Source organism: the organism of the source record quoted next, unplaced genomic scaffold (assembly GCF_019419815.1).
Source record: "Pyrus x bretschneideri cultivar Hongxiangsu unplaced genomic scaffold, Pyrus_bretschneideri_v1 Contig1, whole genome shotgun sequence".
In the NCBI taxonomy this organism is placed as follows: domain Eukaryota; kingdom Viridiplantae; phylum Streptophyta; class Magnoliopsida; order Rosales; family Rosaceae; genus Pyrus; species Pyrus x bretschneideri.
Window position 1 is genome coordinate 57,392 of NW_025999390.1, and position 18,252 is coordinate 75,643.

The window sequence follows — 18,252 nt, forward strand, 5'->3', positions numbered from 1 at the left end:
ATCACTAAAAAACTTAAATGTTTGATCTAAAAAATTCAAAACCGAGGATCCTCTATCAAAAGATCCATTTTTTTCTAAATATTGTATAATTCTTTATATATATATATATATATATATATTTTTTTTTTTGTACAACACAGTAATACCATCGGTAATAGTATCGAATACTAATGTCTTATCAAAAAATTTCGGTTCGGTACAATACCGTGCCATTACCAATTGGCACAAAATCAATATGGAATGATTGGCATGGTAATTTGGCAATATATTTTACCCATAAATTCTTTTTTTTTTCGAATAAACGACATCATCTACGCTAAGAAGGAGGGGAGCGAGCCTAGCTTCACAATGGACTCGTTTTTAAAAAGAATCGAATCTAAGACTTCCATCCTTAATTTTAAATGCTAAAAATTAATCACTTTAACCAACACTAAAAAAATGTTTAGTTTAAATTAATATTTTCAATGTCATTACTGCTACACGTGGCTCTTATAGAGTATAGCCTTTCACCACTCAATGCACTCAATCATAACTCATGAAAGTTGTTCGTCAATTCCATAATTACAGATCAAATTAGACATTTTTGAAGTTATAAAAAAATAAAAATAAATAAAAACAGTAGTGTACACTTCTTGCCAAAAAGACACTCAAACATAGATATCTCTTCTTTGATTCTTAGTATGCAAGTTTATTAATTTCTCTGATCGATTAGTAAGTTCCTAACCACTTTATTTTTAGTTCTTGATGCAAATTTATCTGGTTATTATTGAATTTTGAGAGTTCATGCTTAAAATTTTCAAATATTTTAATATTTTTAGTTTGCATAAATTGAATTATTATATATAACTTTTTTTTATATGTTTGTTGAAAATATCATAAATTGTAGCAATAATCTTTTAACTTTAACTTAATTGGAGCAATGATTTTTCAACTAAAAATCCATTACCATTAGTCCATCAACTTATCAAAATGTGCAGCTATGATCTCTCAACTAAAAATTCATTACAATCGATCCCTCAATTGTAATCCAACTAGAGATATGGTCCCTCAACTTTAACTCAATTGTAGCAATAATCCTTCCAACATAACTCATTTTGACAAAATTCTGATAAAGTTGACGAAAATAACCGTAGTTACACGTTTTGATTAGTTGAGGGACCCAAATTGTAGTAATGATTATTCCAACATAACTCATTTTGACAAAATTCTGACGAAATTGATAAAAAACACCATAGCTACACATTTTTTATGAGTTGAGGGACCAATAGTAATGGATTTTTAGTTGAGAGACCATTACTTCAATTGGATTAAAATTGATGGACCATTGCTTCATTTGATTAAAGTTGAACAATCATTACTACAACTTACTTGAAATTAAATTAAGTTTACTACCATATAATTTTGTGCAAGCACAAAAAAAAAAAAAAAAAAAAAAAAAAAAAAGAAAAAGAGCATTCCTTTCGTAGTAACCCACCCACCCATTAATTCCAGGCTCCGCCATTGGAGAGACAGTAGTCTACTCTATCGTAGTGCTAGGTGCCAGGCTGCCAACCCCCACACCCCAAGCCACATTGCACGACCTCAAGTCTCAGCCTCTGCTGGCGGTGGGAGGGCGGTGGTGCGCGGTGGTCGACCTGTTTCGTAATTCATTCATCCAGATTCCAAACCCAAAACCCACACAAAGCAAAATCAAATAAAACAGAGAGGAGAGTGATTGAGTCAAAGTGACCCGCCGTGCCACTTGTACTGTACCAATGGCTTTTCATTTCCAGCGCCGCCGCCTCCACTATTACCACCGCTTTCGCTTTCTTCTTCCCCTCATTTCCGCCATATCCGGAGCCCTTCTCGTCCTCTTCGCTCTTCTCTTGGTTCTTGCTCCTTCCCCTCTCGATGTCAATAACCTCCATCAACGGCGTCATTCTTCTACGGTACACTCTCTCTCCCGCATTTTCTTCTTATTCACAATTAACAACTCGTATGATTAGATTCGTATCCTAATTTCCTCTTTTCCTTTTAGTTCGATGTTGCCGTGGACGACGATGCCGTTGCTGCACGGTTTACTGTCTTTCGTGTTCCAGTTAGGGGTTTTTCTCTTTCCTTCTCAATTTCGGATGTCAACCTTAATGTAATGTTAGGTTTTGTTTGGATCTTTACGGCTTCTCTTTACTTGTTCAAAATCAGAGCGGTGGAGGGAGATTGGATCGTGATATTTGGAGCTCCAGGAATTCCAAATTCTACTATGGATGCAGCAATGGCACCAAGAAATTTCCAAGTCTGTTTCCTTTTCCAGTTTGCTTTTCATTTAGTATACCCCAGTCTATAGGGTTTCGTAATTGATTGACCAAAATTATGCATTGTTGCTGCCTATTTGTGGTTTCTGTTATATGTTTGTTTCATATGGTTTTCGTAAAATGACACTTCCTTTTGTGTTCACAGTGACATTGGTGTTTAGAATTTCATCCTGAATAGCTATATTGTTCATATTTGCAGATGTTGATGAAATTACGCGTCCTAATAGGTACTTGGCGATTGCAACCAGTGGAGGCTTGAATCAACAAAGAACTGGGGTAACTTACGATTTTACTTTTGTTTATCTTCTGCAGCATTATAGTCATAGTTACTGCATTGATGTTTCCTTGAGGATGTCTGAGAGGATACTTGATTCCACCCTATCTCTGACAGTTCAACTGATGCATAACCAAGGTAAAAATATAAAGGGATTAAAATATAGACTAAGGCCTCATCTGGCAGCTCAAACTCTACTGACTATTTCAGCTGGATAGGGTAAATAGTCCGGCTGAAAGAGTTCGGATAGTACTGACTAAATTAGTCGGGCATTTGGTGCTGTGTCGGATTAATCTGTGCATCGGATAATATGTTGGACTATAATAATTTTCTAAAAAATTTTCACAAAATAATTGTTGTTGAAATGAAAAAGGGGAGAAAAATAAAAAACCACAAACGAAGAAAAATTCACAGAGGACTTTGTTTTCTATTATTCCTCAATTTTTTGGAGAGGAAATGCACACAGAGGACTTCGTTTTTTATTTCAAAAAACCAAGAATACTCATCGGAGAGAAAATTGGGGCTGACTGATTTTGGGCATTGGGCTGGGGAAGGGCATTGACGGAATCCGACTTGGAGAAGGAGGGGAAGAACCAAGTAGGGCCTCCAGATATCAGCCAAATACGCTGGATCGACAATGCCCAACAACCACGATGTTGTCCCTGCGTGACTTCGTTCGAAGGCGGACAGGAATACGGGGTTATACTCGGCCTTTGAGATGGCAGATTCCTCAGCTTCCTGCCCCTCTTCTCTGTACAACCCTGTGGAATGCGCCGTTTCGCCGCCGTTCTCCACTCGTCTCTCTCTCACTCTCTTCCTGTTCCTCTGTGTGCTTTCCGCCCGACGAGATAGGAAATTGCTCAGCGATTGATTGCAGAGGAGTGGTGGCCAGGGTGGAGAACTCGTCGAGGAACTGCTTGAAGGCCCAATCTAAGAAGTTGTTAAGGGCGGCCTCTTGGTTGCATTTGTGCTTCTTGATTATATAGTATTTGTATAGTTTTTTTTCGCTTTTAGTGGGGAACTTACTCTACCTATAACTTTGGTAGATAACAGATGCCGTTGTAGCAGCTCGTATACTGAATTCTAGTCTTGTTGTTCCAAAGTTGGACCAGAAATCTTTCTGGAAGGATGCAAGGTCAGTCCTTGAATCATATCTATGCTGCCATATTTACTTGCAATCCAGATTTTGTAATTGCATGGACATGTCTCAATCAATTGTTTTCTTTTGCAGTAACTTTTCAGAGATTTTTGATGTTGATTGGTTTATATCATTTCTGTCAAAAGATGTTAAAATCATAAAACAGCTTCCAAGAAAGGGAGGTAACATGTGGACGCCATCCACTATGCGTGTTCCAAGGAAGTGTAGTGAAAGATGTTATCAAAATCGTGTATTACCTGTTCTTTTGAAAAGGCATGTAAGTTTTCAGTTCTCTTAAGCTTCTAATTCTTATAGAATGTAGAAACTTCTTTTCCTCTGTAAGTTGCATCAGTACTGCCTTCTCCTTTGCTTACTTTTGTATCCTGCAGTTTGTTTGCCAACTTTTAATTTTGAAATATATGACATTTCCATGTTTCATTCACTTACATTTAATCCAGTGCCCAATCTTGTGGACCAAATGGTTCTTGTCTGAAAATCTCGTGGTCAGACATTTTGTTTCCCTAAGAATTTTATTGCATTTGAAATAAAAACAATATATTCAGGCAAGCACATGAGCCAAGCCCCAGGTTTGGACTCGTTTACTAAATATGTATAAGTTTAGCTTTGATCATGGCTCTAGTGAATGATTTGATCCCTTAATGGATGGCACCGCTTGTTTGCATCCCTAGATACGTCTTCTTGAATTATCTTTCTACAAGTATACATAATTTATGGAAAAGGCACTTATTAGTTTTCATTCTGTGACAGGCTATTCAGCTCAACAAGTTTGATTACAGACTTTCAAACAGGCTGAATACAGATCTGCAAAAATTAAGATGTAGAGTCAACTACCATGCTTTAAAGTTTACTGACCCAATACAGAAAATGGCTAAAAAGTTGGTTCATCAAATGAGGTTGAGAAGCAAGCATTACATCGCATTGCACCTGAGGTAATTTTATCCATCTTTTTTTTTACTTTTTATGTTTAGAACAACCATTTAACTAGCGTTATTGCCCTGTCTTTCTTGCATATTTAGACTGAGCCATAAAATTGCACGTCAAACCTTGTTCCAATGATCATAATCATCATATTTCTGTGTACATTAGTATACCTGCTTTCCATATCTAGTTGATACATTTACAGAAACACGCATACAAGTGCATATTCATGAGTAGACTAAAACAACCCCCCAGATTCCTTCGCACGGGCAACTAATAGGTTGCACCCATATTAGAAACAAGATTCTGCAAATTCTAAGGCTTACTTGTCAAGTTGTTTCTTGATGCAATTAAATGTTTACTGTTACAGGTATGAACCTGATATGCTTGCATTCTCAGGATGTTATTATGGTGGAGGAGACAAGGAAAGGAAAGAACTGGGTGCCATACGAAAGAGGTGGAAGACTTTACATGTAAGGATTAATTGCTGTTCTTTTGGCTTTATGTCATCTTATGTCCCCTGAATCAACTACTGAGTAAAATTGATTAAAACCCGACCTTTGTTTTTTTATTTTAATAAATGTGCAAGCGCAAGTTGTGTGTGTACTTATGTTTATTTAGTAAAGCCAAGGAGGTGTGTATCAAGTATGAGGTGTGTATCGAGTCTATTTATATCCCATTGCTCTGTATCTATAAGATGTATCTTGGATGGAGTTGCAGATTAGCAATCCTGATAAGCCAAGGAGGCATGGGAGGTGTCCACTTACTCCAGAAGAAGTTGGTCTTATGTTGAGAGCACTGGGTTATGGCAGCGATGTTCACATCTATGTGGCATCAGGGGAAGTCTATGGAGGAGAAGAAACATTGGCACCCCTTAAGGCACTATTCCCCAACTTTTATTCGAAAGAGACAATAGCAACCAAGGAGGAATTGGAACCATTTTATTCATTTTCTTCTCGCATGGCGGCACTTGACTTCATAGTTTGTGATGAGAGTGATGTCTTTGTCACAAACAACAATGGCAATATGGCCAAAATATTAGCCGGACGAAGGTGTGCTGTCTTTCTTTCCTCTTTCCATTTCTCTTCTCATCTTATTCTTCCCCACTGCCTGCTTAGTTTTCACATCTTTTATTTGCTGCAGGAGATATTTTGGACATAAGCCCACTATTCGTCCAAATGCTAAAAAACTCTACCGGTTGTTCCTAAGCAAAGAGAACATGACCTGGGGAGCTTTTGCTTCTAATGTTCGTACTTATCAGAGAGGCTTTATGGGTGAGCCGAATGAAGTGAGGCCAGGCAGGGGTGGTTTTCATGAGAACCCATATACCTGCATATGTGAAGATTCTCAGGCCAAGGCCAAGAGGGATGTGGGACCTAGAAAATATGGTAGGAGTAGTAACAAAACAGGAAAAGACGAAGTAGAGTTTGATGCCCAAAACGTGGAAGATGATCCAGAAGGGCCTGATACTGATGAGGATGAATATCAAAGTGCCCCCTTGGACAATGATTTGTTTAACAGAAGAGGTGTGGATTATGACGCTGTCAACTCCGAGGAACCTGAATTGGAGGAGATGCTTTCAGACTAGACGGTTCTATCTTGACCCTTGCTAATAGTTGTCAACTGCATTTAACTGATTCTTATACGCAATTTCTTCGTATTTTCTCCCTCAAAATTTTCAAGCTCTAGACGAAAGTTTTGGATACAATTCCTCCTATATCTTCTGTATATAAAACTAAGAGGATAGACAATGTGCATCCCACATATATGAACACTGGCACAAGGTTCACTGGAGGGCAGCAAACTGATTTTCGACTTGTGAAACACTCTGGGCAATGCGATGGCATCCGGAAGTGACCAGAGTGGATGATGGATTTTCAGAAAGCAACGAGTCGGAAACGGATTATGTGGGCTGAAGCAGAGAATGGGTGTCGTAACCATGGTTGGCTTGAGCCTTGAGGCTTATTCGTACTAAAGATTTTTGGGCGGCTCACAAGAGGTTAAATGTTTAGCGTCTCTTCAAGTCACCTGAGATATCACAGAGGTGCGGGGATGGGGTTCATTCTTATATGGATGTTTTTACCAAATTGAGAGACAGACGGCAGCTGTAAATAAATTTTAAACTTGACCAATAAAAATTCCGAATTAACTTCTGGGACTTGCTAGCATTTTCTATACATGTGATTCCATTCCATTTAGCAACCTAGAAATTCATGTTGCCCTTAATTCGCATGCAAATGTCACGATTTTCAAGGACCATCAGGATGTCGGAATCGCTTTAGGCCACGCTAGTCTTTTTCTATCTATTATTAAATTTTGGGACTTGGGAAAATTCATAGAAAATACTTCTCAAGGTCAGTAAATTATAAGACCACTTTTAAAGTGTTTAAAACTTTGCCCTTAATTCGGACCTCGCAAAACTAACAAAAAAATAAAATCAAATCAATTTTTACAAAAACTGTGAAAGTCACTATTTTTGTCCATTTTGCCACTTTCTAAAAACTCCATTGACAATTCAATTCCATATCATTTTTGTCCTCCCTCAACTTGTAAAATTTATAGTTGGGACTTTTCAAAGACCATCGAATCACTTCAGGCAAGAACACTTTAAATACTAGAAATCTACGTCGGGACGGGTATGGATGAAGTACGATGCAGCTCCCCAAATAAATAGTGCGAAAAAAGTAGCAGCAGTCACCTAAACTCAAATCTCAAAACTCAAACTAGTGGCAACTGAAAGAATGAATCAAATGAATACTAAAATGTCCGTTACAAAAGACCAGTTTCAGCCAATATTATTGGACGTCGATCAATATTCTAAACTAGACCACCTAATTTTGGTCACCTTTCATTGTGGAGAAAATTCATCTGGTGGTTCATCAACTGAAGGCGACGATGATCCAAAGTCAAGGGCAGGGTAGACGCCAGGTGGCCTTTCTCGAGGTTTAATTGACAGCAATTGGCTAGAGTCACCAACGACATCTGCCCACCCGTAATGCGGCTCAGCCCTTCATCAAAAAGTGAGAGATCAAAATTACTTTTACAGTAAGAGCAATACCAGAAGATGTAATCTAAATTATTTATACTTGGTTCCCCTGAAATCCTTTTGACTGCTTCAACATACTATATGCAGACAGAACCATTACCAACTCCAGACTCTTACTCGTAATAGGTCTCCTCATCCACAACAATATCCCAGCTTTCCCCTGTCGTGCTTTTCCCATATTTGTGCACCTTACTGCAAAGAGAGAGCAAGTTAACTTGTCAAAGAACAATAGATGACAATGCAGTTCAGCAACTTTATTTCCTTCCGTACCCATTTCCAAAGTGCTCTTCTCCCCATGTCCTTGACCAACCTAGACATGAGAGAACAAAAAACAGAGTTACATCAGATTAAATTATTGAAAAGTTGAATGAACATGAAGATCTGAATAATTGGAACATATTCAAGACATTGTATATGTTTGCCGCATGGTATACTAGTTACCCAAGGAAACAACTAAAGGCAAACAAATTTTGTGTTAAATCATAGTTCAAGGTGCTTGCACATACGTTCACCGCTTGGAGATACATGCCATGTCTCCCCTTGTCGCGAACCTATGCCAGCAAAGAACTTCTCTTCCCACTTGTCTCCCCATTTGGTTCCAAGTTCAGTCTCAGCCCATTTATCAGTCCTGAAAATTATACGTCCAGCGTAAATCAACGACTAGATACTTTTTAGCTGCTGTATTGTTCTTCATACTTTTAACTGTAAATGGCCAAAATGATGATACCAGATGACAAACGAATTTCTGAATTTAAGAGGAAGGAGAAACAATGAAGACTTTTTTTTTGTTTTAATATGAACAGATGAAGAAGCAAATCAAGTTAGTTAGAGAAAACCATTTGAGAACAGATCCCCTTCCATCATAATGCTCTCCCCACTTCTCCCACCAAGACTGCTCATTAAGTCTACCGTATTTGTGTGCTCCTTTCTCGGTCCAGCCTTTAGCATCATATTTCTCCCACCTGCATCCAAATTATAGGTAAAAACCGTCCATGCATTTTATCTATTTCATCAGTTATTTCGTGCGTTATAATGTGAAAAAAAATTGAATTAACAACAAACCGTACTTTAGCTTACCATTTCTCATACCATCCAGCATTTTCCGTGCCTGATTTTGCTTGTTTCTGTGCACTTCTCTCAATCCTCGCTAAATTACTGTGCTTACAAAGTTGCAGTATTAATTTACATTAGGAAACAATGAAGCAATGAGAAGGTCAAGAAACACAAATTTTAAAAAGTTCTATAACTACCGCTTACTTAGTAAGGGTTAAAAGTAATTCTCTAAAACTTAATCAAATAGAGATAAGATAAAGACCTCCATTCATCTTGATGAAGAATTTCTTGCCATGTTTCCCACCACGAATCCCCTTCAGCATTTCTACCAGATTTCTCCACACCTATGAAAAGATAATAGATGCGAATTATGCATTCCTATCTGTACCCATACCCATGATACAGTAGTCAAATTAGTTGAAAGACTAATGACCGTAAAAGTATACAGGACAGAACACTGTCTTTAAAAACAGATATTGATTAATTAAACCAGTATGTAGTAAATGGTTGCCGCTCAATGCCCTTAGATATTTGTGCAAGTTTGCCACAGCAGTGGGAAGTGTTGAGGTTCAAAAATTTCTAGGAACAAGGATGAATACTGAACCTGCAAAGACTTGTGCTGACAAGTTTACTTATTAGAAGACCTTAAAGGTTTTATATTGCAGCAAAAACCTTATTTTCCATCTATAAAAATGAATGTGTTGCTTTGTTTACATCGAATTACTCTGAAGGTTGTGGTTTTATTCAGGACAATGAAGAATCTAAGATATCTAATTCATTGAAATTACATAGTGATGGGCATGGTTAATGATATCCAGCAGTTGAAGATGAAGACAAGGAAGAAGTATACCTAGCTCTTTGTATCCAGTCCAGTCACTTTTCTCCCACCACTGTCAATGAGATCAACAAATCCAATTAAATGCATCCACCTGGGATGATACTCAATGGGGTTATAAAGACAAAGTCAATGCAGCAAGGGACTTAGAATATGAGGCTAATTTACAGGTAGAAGGATGTCCAAGTCCTCCTCTACTTGTTTAAGGCTTTTGAGTATGAAATATAAGGCGCCTTGGTAGTACAATCCTAGAATTCAATGATAATTATTACTAAAGTAAACAAAATGACAGTGAAGAAGGATAGTCAAGTCATACATGGCAGAGTTAAAAAAGTAAAAAAAGTAAAATAATTATGATAAATTCTGATAAATACCGTTTCTTTCCATTGTGAAGAAGCGTCGTGGGAAGTACCACCCATCCTTGTCCACCTACATCTGTAGCCATTGTTGCCAAGGTCCTCGCCACTTTCGCGGTACCAAGTAGTGCCATCTTCATTGGTGCCAGACTCATTTACATTTTCGTTTAACAAGCTGATGCCCCACTCCTTCTCATTGGCAATGCCAGTATCTATAAAAAAAAAATACCAAACACCACAATAATTCTCAATGATAAATCAAATATGTTACCAATTACCTACCAACACCATCCATGAAGGCCAATGATGGTACATTACCATCTTAAAGTAAGTAGAATGATTGATTGAATAACCTCTTTTCGGAGGACTGTCGCGAGATTGTGGACCAGAGTTTCTTGGGGTACAGCGAGGGTAGTATTTCTCTTGTTTGGACAGGAAGCGAGATCTGCAGCAAAATACAAAAGAGCCAATTAATTATAAACACCAAAAGCCAACTAGTTTAAACCCTAAAATAATACTAGACAAACAAGAGAATGGAATTGAAGTATTCCTTGGGTAAATTGCAAATTCTAATGCAACGTACTGAGCAGGAGAAGAAGAGGAAGACGAAGCAAAGAAGGGCAATGCGGCGGAGGCTTGGACTCCAGCAGCTCTCTGAGCCCTTTTCTTGGAATCGAAGCGCCACTCTTCCGCCTTGTCGAGGCTCTTTCCGGGGCGGATCGGAACGACGGAGTCGGAGCAGCAGCAAGTGATTCGAGTGACTGCGGGTGGGTCAGCCATGGGAAGGCTAAGTCTTCTCCTCCGCTTTCTGATATCCCGCAGGCGGGCGGCATTAGTAGCAATAGAAGGGTGGGGGTGGGGATGGAAAGCGAGGCGGAGGCGGGTGAGCTTGAAATCAGGCGGAGAAGCGAAGCCTCTGGAAGTGGCCGCCATTGCGTTTACAAAAATGCCATCCGAATGAATCCCAAGCTGAGGAGACGGAGACGGAGACTGAGAGACTAGTCTTTCTCTCTCTATGGGTATGGGTTTTGGTTTAATTAAATTAATTGATGAATGAGGGTGGAAGTAGTGATTGGTTACTAGTTAATATATAAAGAAAGAAAAAAGGGAAGGGAAGGGAAGGGAAGAAGGGAGGGGGAGGGAGGGGGCGCCAATGAGAGCAACAGAGAGAATTTCGGGCGAATCTTTGTTTAGCGACATTTGAAAATGGACTGATTGAATGAGGTGGGGGTGGGATTGGGTGGGCAGAAGAACAAACAAGGAAGGAGGGAGGGAATCGGAAGGCCTCGCCTCCTTCTATTCTCTTCTCTTCTGTGAATCAACCTTCCCCCGCCTTCACCTTCTCCCTCTCCCTTCTTGACGTGAGAGAGATAGAATGACGGTGGAGTAGGTATGTGGTGAGTTTGTAACACGAGAAATCGAGGATAAACTCTGAGAATTGGAGAAATTTGGCAAGTTGAGCTTATTCGGGTGGAGTGAGTGAGATCGGTGGGTCGGTGGTTGGTTGGATGCAAGTGCGACGCAATCGGGCATGCCATCCGTATCCAATCCCCAGATTTTATCATACCACCGTTGCATTGCACGTAAACAGACCGGACTGGACCCCACTTCCGTTCTTTTGTTCCGTTTTGTGTTACTCTCCACCATGGCTCTCTCTACCGCTGCCACGTGTTGCAGACTGAGCCGTCGCTTCCTTCTCTTCCACAAGTCTTCAGTCTTGCGAAATTAACTAGCTGTGCTACTTTCAATCCACTGCTTCAATTGAGAAAGCTGATCCAAAACGTTATGTTCCTTCCTCATTGTTAAAATAAAATTTCCAACAACACAACAGTCAAAACTTGTTCCGAATGGACACCATTTACAGGACTTGGAATGTCCAACACATTGTCACATGTTCGGTGAATTCGAAACTCATCCTTTTTGGGGCAAGTTTGTTACTATTTTACAACTAAAGTCCACAAAAGAGTTTATATTTTGCTTGTTGCAAGTAATCAAATAAAAAATATGTGCAGTTATGAGTTAGTTTATCCAGAAGAATGTAGTTTAAAAACAGGATCAATCTTCCCCCACAATAACTGTTTCAAAAAAGAAAATTAATTTAACACATTATTTCTAACATCATACAAACCCCTTTAATTTTGCAATCACTAGACTGAACGATGACTTTAAAATCAACGATCAAGATTAAGGTAAAAGTGTTGAAATCGATACTAATAAATAAGTGCATTATTTTAGGTCAATTATTTATAGATTTTGTTAAGGAATTGGTTAAAAAAAACCCTAGTTACTTTCTTTTTCATATTTTCAGTCAATAATCAATATGCACACTTAGAATCTCTTCTTTTTATGATTAATCGTTTTTCCGGATGAGTTTTGACGGAAGGCCAATTAGAGGAGATTGCCCAATACTATATCCAGTTTCAAGCCCGAAAAGAAAAAGCACTAGGGTGGGAGTAGCACCTGCTCGGTTACTCCTAGTCTCTCTCCACTTGCCTAGGCCGAGGGCTTGATCTGCTATTCCCAATTTCATGTCCGTCATCTGGTTGCTTGACACGCGTCTAACCACAAGGCAAATGGCAGCGTCTCTCCTGTTCCGCCACGTGTCAGTACTTGGCGGCATGATGACATGGCCGAGGCACCTGTTGAGCTTCTCAATTGAAGTGCTAGCTTAGCTTGTGGACAAAAGATGATGCATTCGAAAAGAAGGATAACGTATCTTACGTGTAAAGCAGGACGTGGCATAAGAGTCATGGTGTAACGATCCCCACGTGTCTGGCTGATACAACAAGTGGGAAAATTTGGTCTCCTCTCTGCTGTTGGACGACGAGGAAACCAAACCCATCTCTTTTTGGTGTCTGGATTGGATATCATCACTTGATCAGGAAGTTGAGGCGCCTACAAATCCATCTTTGTCAATTATCATGCCAAAACTACTTTTGACATTTGAAGTTTTGAACGCTACCACCCCATAAACCAAAACAAAAATCCACCTTCAGGAGTCTTAGATTTTATTGGGTAATAGGAGACATATTTCCTTGTGTTTGTGTCTCTCGTATTGCATGAGACGTCGCGCAATCAGAGATGCAAATACTCCCCGCCATCCCCGTTGTACGTATCTAAGAAAAGACGTGGGGCAAATTGATCACCAGCTCCTCTCAAATTCCTTCCCAATCCGACTTGGAAAGGAACTAGTGGATCAATCCTTTACAAAAGAGATGCTGGTTGATAATAGAGTATATGCAGTGGTGTGGCAAAAGGAAGCGGATAAAGAAGAAAAACAGTGTGAAAGCAAGGAAGCAATGGATAAATAGATTAGTAGAGCAGCACAAATGTAAATTCTGAATTTCCATTGTTTGGAAAAAAAAGGGTCCACATCCTTCAAACGAGAGATGATCAATCAAAATTAGTAACAGTCGCACATGTTAAATAACCAATTATTCAAGTTAACATTCACATACTTGAAAGGGGGGAAATACAATGAGCTTATTTAACAAATACGAAACCAAAGTAAGATGAATTGTACTCTCAACACATGAATGAATGTCAATTGATATCACAACAGTACCCTTGCCTGTTCTGCGCTTCTGCTTTCGCAACACCCAAGTTTCTGCTATGTTTGAATCGGAATTAAATTATTTTGCCACTTGAGGTATGTATTCACGGATCATAGTACACCCAAAAAACTTGAACTGGGACCTGATCTCTCAGTACAGTATTCTGTGGTCTTCTTTTGTGATCTTTCAGAACAGACGCAAACAATGATATCCAAAATCACACACCAAGTAGACCAATCATAATAACAGGGACCAGTGTGTCAAACCTTATTTCTTGGAGAGAAATGGCTTCACTGATTCTACAACTACCTGTTTGTCATGGAAAACAAAGAATTTCGCATTTATTAGACAGAGTTGAATTGGTTAGCGTGCACACTTCTTCCAAAACACAGACAATACATGCCTGCGAAAGGATGAAGCATTTGATGCATATGCAAATTGCAGCCGAAGCAAGTTACAAATGCATATGAAACTGGCATCATTTAACAGAACATATCATAAAATTCATGCTCTTACTGAAAAATAAATGAATGATTTGGAACAAATATATCTTATTGTTCCTAGTGGTTCTTACCCTTCCATCATAGGATAATGATGCGAAGATCCAAGGCTCACGAGAGCTCCAAGCAAGGCCTAAAGTTTCAAGAAATAATAATTTAGTTTAAGATTATAATAAATCAATTATATGCCTCAGGAGTTGCCGTAGTTACCATAAATACTGTCTTCATAATCACTGTAAGAGTTGAGCAATGGATTAATCCGCCTAGTAGGTGAGTCAACCAGGCTGACAAAACACGATAAGAACCATCGGTAAAATCAAAGAATGTAATTAGTCAACACAAAAAGAATCTATGGAGTATCAGGGCATGTAAACTACCGCCCAGACTCGTCATCGCTAGGTGAAGAAGCAAACCACAGGTTGACAGCTGAGTCTGTGCCAGAACTCTGCAATAGAATACTTTTATCAGAAAGTGTTCAATTGACTAAAACATGTAAAACCTTGTGTGTGTTTGTGGGGGGGGGGGGGGGGGGGGGTGGGATGGGGTGGGAGAGAGAGAGCGCAAACCAAAATCAGCCCATCGTACTCAGGGTTATACCGGACAGCCCATGTCCTGAAAATATTTCAAGAGGTAACAATCAGACAATTAAAGTCCACAATTATTGACACTTCTTTGACACGAGTATGAACATCCCAAAAATGCTGAAACATGCACCAATACACTAAGGATCATCAGGCAAAACATGGCTGAAGGGACTGAAATGCGACGGTACACAAATTTTACCAGTGTGTGTGTCCTGGAAGCTCCTGGATAGGCACCTTTGGCTTCCTAAGATCCCATATGCGTATACCAGATTCATCTTCTGCAGTTATCTGCAAAAGTGTTCACAATTTGTGCTATATTCACAGGAACAAACGATAGTGATAACTGCCATGTTGAGAAATGATAAAAAAATAATAACAATATATTTTGGAAGACAAAGTGCACCCTGTCATTCATTTTTTTTTTTTTTTTGAGTTTTAACGAAACACTCTCGGTACTGTTCACTTTTAACGAAAAGGACATTTTTACTCTAAAAAGTCACTCCTAGGTACTATTCACTTACAACGCCATTTTGTCCTTTTGATTAAAACTCAAAGTTTTCAAGCCCTTTTCTTTAGTTTTCCTTTTTATTTTTTCCAGTGAAATGCTCTAATGTATTTTGAAAGTAGACAGATTTCTTGTGAGTTGAGAATACTGTTACTGAATTTCTATGCAAAACAATAGGCTAATTCTTGTCTGTGTGTCAGTGCATTTGTTGAAACATGCAAGTTATGTGAACATCTTTCAAGTTCTCAAATTTAGAATTGGTCGAGAGAATAATTGAAGAGAATGAATTAAATATAGACATGAATGAAACAAGCACACTCAGAGGGGAAAAAGCTACACTCTTACAAGGACATGTTTCTTCTTGGGATTATAATCAACATTGCGAACATGAGCATGCTCAATAGAATTTGTCTTCCTGCAGATAAACGGAAACTATTATTGATCAAGAAGGGATACTGACCACAAAAACCTCAAACAAGTAACAGTCCCTAAAATAGTTCTGTTCATTCTTGGTTGATAATAAATATAATCTGCAAAATGACAAGCCAGTCCATATAGTAGTACAGCAATACCCTGGTAGCCATCCCTAGGCAACCCTTCATGTGAACTATCAAAACTGAATACATGCTTCACACGTGAATTTGAATAATTAAGTTTGAAAATCTATGTTGGCCCTGTTTTAACAAATAAAAACAATGCCAGTGCTAATACGTACTTCATTGTTCGTAAATCCCAAAATTGGATGGATGATTCACAAGTCGCTGCAACAGCATTCACATCATGCGGATCCCATGCACCACCAGACAAGTAGTGCATCACACCAGCTGACTCCTGTGTTTGTACCTGGACTCAGCGAAATGACCTAAATAAGAACAGTCTGAAATTCAAAGTGATAATCCATTGACTTCTAAACCTTTTAAGATTTTGAAAGGCCAATAATTTATTATGGTGAATACAAAAAATACGTGAGAGAGAGGACAATTTCGTTGTCTTTTCCTTCCTCCCCGACAATAACCTTTTCTTTTTCTTTGGTTCATGCATGAGTAAATTTCGATGAAGTGGGAAACCATAATAATTTAAATCTTGTAAAGAGATAGAACTCTGGTTACTTCCATAAACATGTACTACATATGTGGATGATTGACAAGAAATCTCTAAAGGAATTTCATCATAAAAAATACCTGAGCAGCTTTTTTGGATAAATCTAAGCTCCACAAGGACAGATTTTCTTCATCAATGCTGATCAAATTATCATGCCTTCCCGATGGCCACCAAAGAATGCTGTTCAATTGTATATTCACATCGCATAAGAGAGTCAAAGAACAACATGGGAAGAAAAAATGAGTCCAACAAAGTTCATACCAAACCACATATCAAAACAAATAACACGAAATTAAACTCGAGTTACATTCACAAGAAATTTATAGCAAAGTAACACCTGTTACAAGAATATAACCACAAGAGCACACCAAATAGTCCTCCACAAACTTACATGAGCCAGGAACATTAGATGAGCAACTTCCTTCTAAGCATAAGATAATGATTCCTTAAATTTAATTACTATGGGTAATAATTTATATTTCTAAATGCTTTTCCTGTTATGATATAAATCTTCCTATTTTATTCAAACAAAAGAGAAAACAGCAGAAAGGAAAAAAAATGATTGGAAAGACGAAAGATAAATCGAAATTTATAAAACATAATTGGGCAACTAAATGATACCGAGAGAAAGGGCAGGGTAAACATACTGACCATTTGATCTTGCCAACTTGTGAGTCGAGGGAGGTAATTCTTTCCAACTGAGGGGAATTCAATTCACCATATAACTCAGGGATCTGCCATATTGCTGCTCCGTATGACTCGCCTTCAAGCACATTGAACTTTATAAAAACACTACCAATGTCTGTGACATACTGGACTTGCAGAGAATTGAAAGCAAAAAAACAAGTATAGAAGCAAGATAAAATAAAAGAAATGTATAATTACCATTATTAGCTTAAAACTTAAAGAGAATTAGAAAGATAAAAAAAGTAAAAGCATCCAATGAACTGTGAGAATATGTGATCAAAGCATTGTTCAACGGTATCATACCAGGGAATTTGAAATAATCAGAAAAAGAAAAAAAGAAAAGCAATTACCAGTGGAGTAAACAGTAGAGAAGATGCGTTGGTCGAAGGGACAGGAAGCAAGATCCCAGATCTCGTTGGGGTGAGAAAACAAACCCTCGCACACGAGTTCGGTTCCATCGGAAGAGAGCCGAATCAAATGCACCTACTCAATTCAACATTTCAATTCGATTCGATTATTCAGATCCACTGGTTTTATTTGAAAGAATTCGACGAGGGGGAAGAAGGCAGGCAAACCTCGTTTTCTTCTTTGAGACTGAGAGTGCCAGTGATGAAGCTAGTATGATCTGTGTCAGCTTTAACATCTGATATACATCTAGCCTGGCCGATTGTTCGAATGGGAATCGGAATCGGAATCATTAGGGTTTACGAATTTGGGGGAAAAGAGAGTAAAAGTAGGGAAATGCGAATCACCTGGTATTTCAGACCATATCCGATGCCCGACGATCCTCCTTGCATTGCGATTTGCTGCTCCACTGCCTGAAACTGAAACTACGATCTTTGCTTTGCGGACTGCAACTACTTGTTGCATACAAATTGTATGATACAACCACCCGTCCTCACCTCGCTCAACCTTCGATTCTTTTTCTCATTCCATTTTCGTTTCTGGGCTAATGTCGTAAAACGCGCCGTACAGGCCCACTTAAAAATGTTGAGAATATTATATCCCAAACAAAAAGATTATTAAGAGCATCTCTAACAGAGCTGTCAAAATGTCGAAATCAGCTTTAACAGTCATTAAAGGTAGCAACAAAATTTTCCAACTGAGAAGTCAAATTTGATGTGGCATTGCATGGAATGGCAGCCCACCCCCTTGCTGTCAAATTTGATAGCAACTTCAAATATTCTTCTTCACTAAGCTCCTACTTCTTCCCCCGTTTTCTAGTTCACCGATACAAATATTCTTCTTCGCAAGCTCCTATTTCTTCCCCCATTTTCTAATTCGCCGATACTACCCAATATTTGGTTTCCTCAATTCCTCTAGGCTTACTAAAATCCCATCTTTTATGTTACCAATCCCCCAATCCTCCTCTCGTTTCTAGGGTTTCAT

General features: G+C 38.6%; 3 protein-coding genes across 8 annotated transcripts; 1 reads left to right on the top strand and 2 right to left on the bottom strand.

Annotated features, from left to right (window-relative positions):
- The first annotated feature begins 1,354 nt into the window (after positions 1-1,354).
- On the top strand, positions 1,355-6,795 carry LOC103927061 (O-fucosyltransferase 16). 2 transcript variants are annotated; one of them, XM_009335961.2, is made up of 10 exons: positions 1,355-1,928; positions 2,018-2,077; positions 2,182-2,272; positions 2,491-2,567; positions 3,612-3,700; positions 3,797-3,980; positions 4,472-4,653; positions 5,013-5,115; positions 5,363-5,694; positions 5,786-6,795. In XM_009335961.2, exons 1-10 carry the CDS (start codon positions 1,755-1,757, stop codon positions 6,228-6,230), a joined length of 1,737 nt encoding a protein of 578 aa, XP_009334236.2. In that variant the 5' UTR covers positions 1,355-1,754; the 3' UTR covers positions 6,231-6,795. The 2 variants fall into 2 exon arrangements, with proteins under 2 accessions (XP_009334236.2, XP_048431330.1); XM_048575373.1 differs by having other exon boundaries at positions 1,846-1,928; positions 2,519-2,567.
- Positions 6,796-7,366: 571 nt separating this feature from the next.
- On the bottom strand, positions 7,367-11,304 carry LOC125467900. 5 transcript variants are annotated; one of them, XM_048575497.1, is made up of 12 exons: positions 10,483-11,304; positions 10,286-10,377; positions 9,951-10,144; positions 9,592-9,631; positions 9,004-9,085; positions 8,766-8,843; positions 8,525-8,650; positions 8,195-8,316; positions 7,959-7,998; positions 7,806-7,880; positions 7,623-7,650; positions 7,367-7,536 (listed from the first exon to the last, which is right to left on the bottom strand). In XM_048575497.1, exons 1-12 carry the CDS (start codon positions 10,863-10,865, stop codon positions 7,522-7,524), a joined length of 1,275 nt encoding a protein of 424 aa, XP_048431454.1. In that variant the 5' UTR covers positions 10,866-11,304; the 3' UTR covers positions 7,367-7,521. The 5 variants fall into 5 exon arrangements, 4 of the variants coding, with proteins under 4 accessions (XP_048431454.1, XP_048431422.1, XP_048431385.1 ...); XM_048575465.1 differs by having other exon boundaries at positions 7,367-7,650; positions 10,516-11,304; XM_048575428.1 differs by having other exon boundaries at positions 7,367-7,650.
- Positions 11,305-13,335: 2,031 nt separating this feature from the next.
- LOC103927042 (WD repeat-containing protein DWA2) lies at positions 13,336-17,830 on the bottom strand. The gene is made up of 13 exons (XM_048575567.1): positions 17,616-17,830; positions 17,439-17,522; positions 17,214-17,346; positions 16,828-16,939; positions 16,257-16,356; positions 15,791-15,918; positions 15,421-15,490; positions 14,770-14,858; positions 14,553-14,598; positions 14,364-14,431; positions 14,197-14,270; positions 14,061-14,119; positions 13,336-13,795 (listed from the first exon to the last, which is right to left on the bottom strand). The coding sequence occupies exons 1-13, from the start codon at positions 17,658-17,660 to the stop codon at positions 13,754-13,756; spliced, it is 1,050 nt and encodes a 349-aa protein (XP_048431524.1). The 5' UTR covers positions 17,661-17,830; the 3' UTR covers positions 13,336-13,753.
- Positions 17,831-18,252: the final 422 nt, after the last annotated feature.

Coding starts and splice junctions, on each gene's coding strand:
- LOC103927061 (XM_009335961.2), top strand. CDS start 1,755: ATGGCTTTTCATTTCCAGCGCCGCCGCCTCCACTATTACCACCGCTTT. Junction 3,981..4,471: donor CTGTTCTTTTGAAAAGGCAT/GTAAGTTTTCAG, acceptor ATTCTGTGACAG/GCTATTCAGCTCAACAAGTT. Junction 4,654..5,012: donor TACATCGCATTGCACCTGAG/GTAATTTTATCC, acceptor TTACTGTTACAG/GTATGAACCTGATATGCTTG.
- LOC125467900 (XM_048575428.1), bottom strand. CDS start 10,865: ATGGCGGCCACTTCCAGAGGCTTCGCTTCTCCGCCTGATTTCAAGCTC. Junction 10,378..10,482: donor GAATTTGCAATTTACCCAAG/GAATACTTCAAT, acceptor ATTTTGCTGCAG/ATCTCGCTTCCTGTCCAAAC. Junction 7,999..8,194: donor TGTATCTCCAAGCGGTGAAC/GTATGTGCAAGC, acceptor TCTCATGTCTAG/GTTGGTCAAGGACATGGGGA.
- LOC103927042 (XM_048575567.1), bottom strand. CDS start 17,660: ATGCAAGGAGGATCGTCGGGCATCGGATATGGTCTGAAATACCAG. Junction 16,940..17,213: donor CTCTACTGTTTACTCCACTG/GTAATTGCTTTT, acceptor ATGTGCTTGAAG/GCGAGTCATACGGAGCAGCA. Junction 14,859..15,420: donor CCAAGAAGAAACATGTCCTT/GTAAGAGTGTAG, acceptor ACACTTTTGCAG/ATAACTGCAGAAGATGAATC.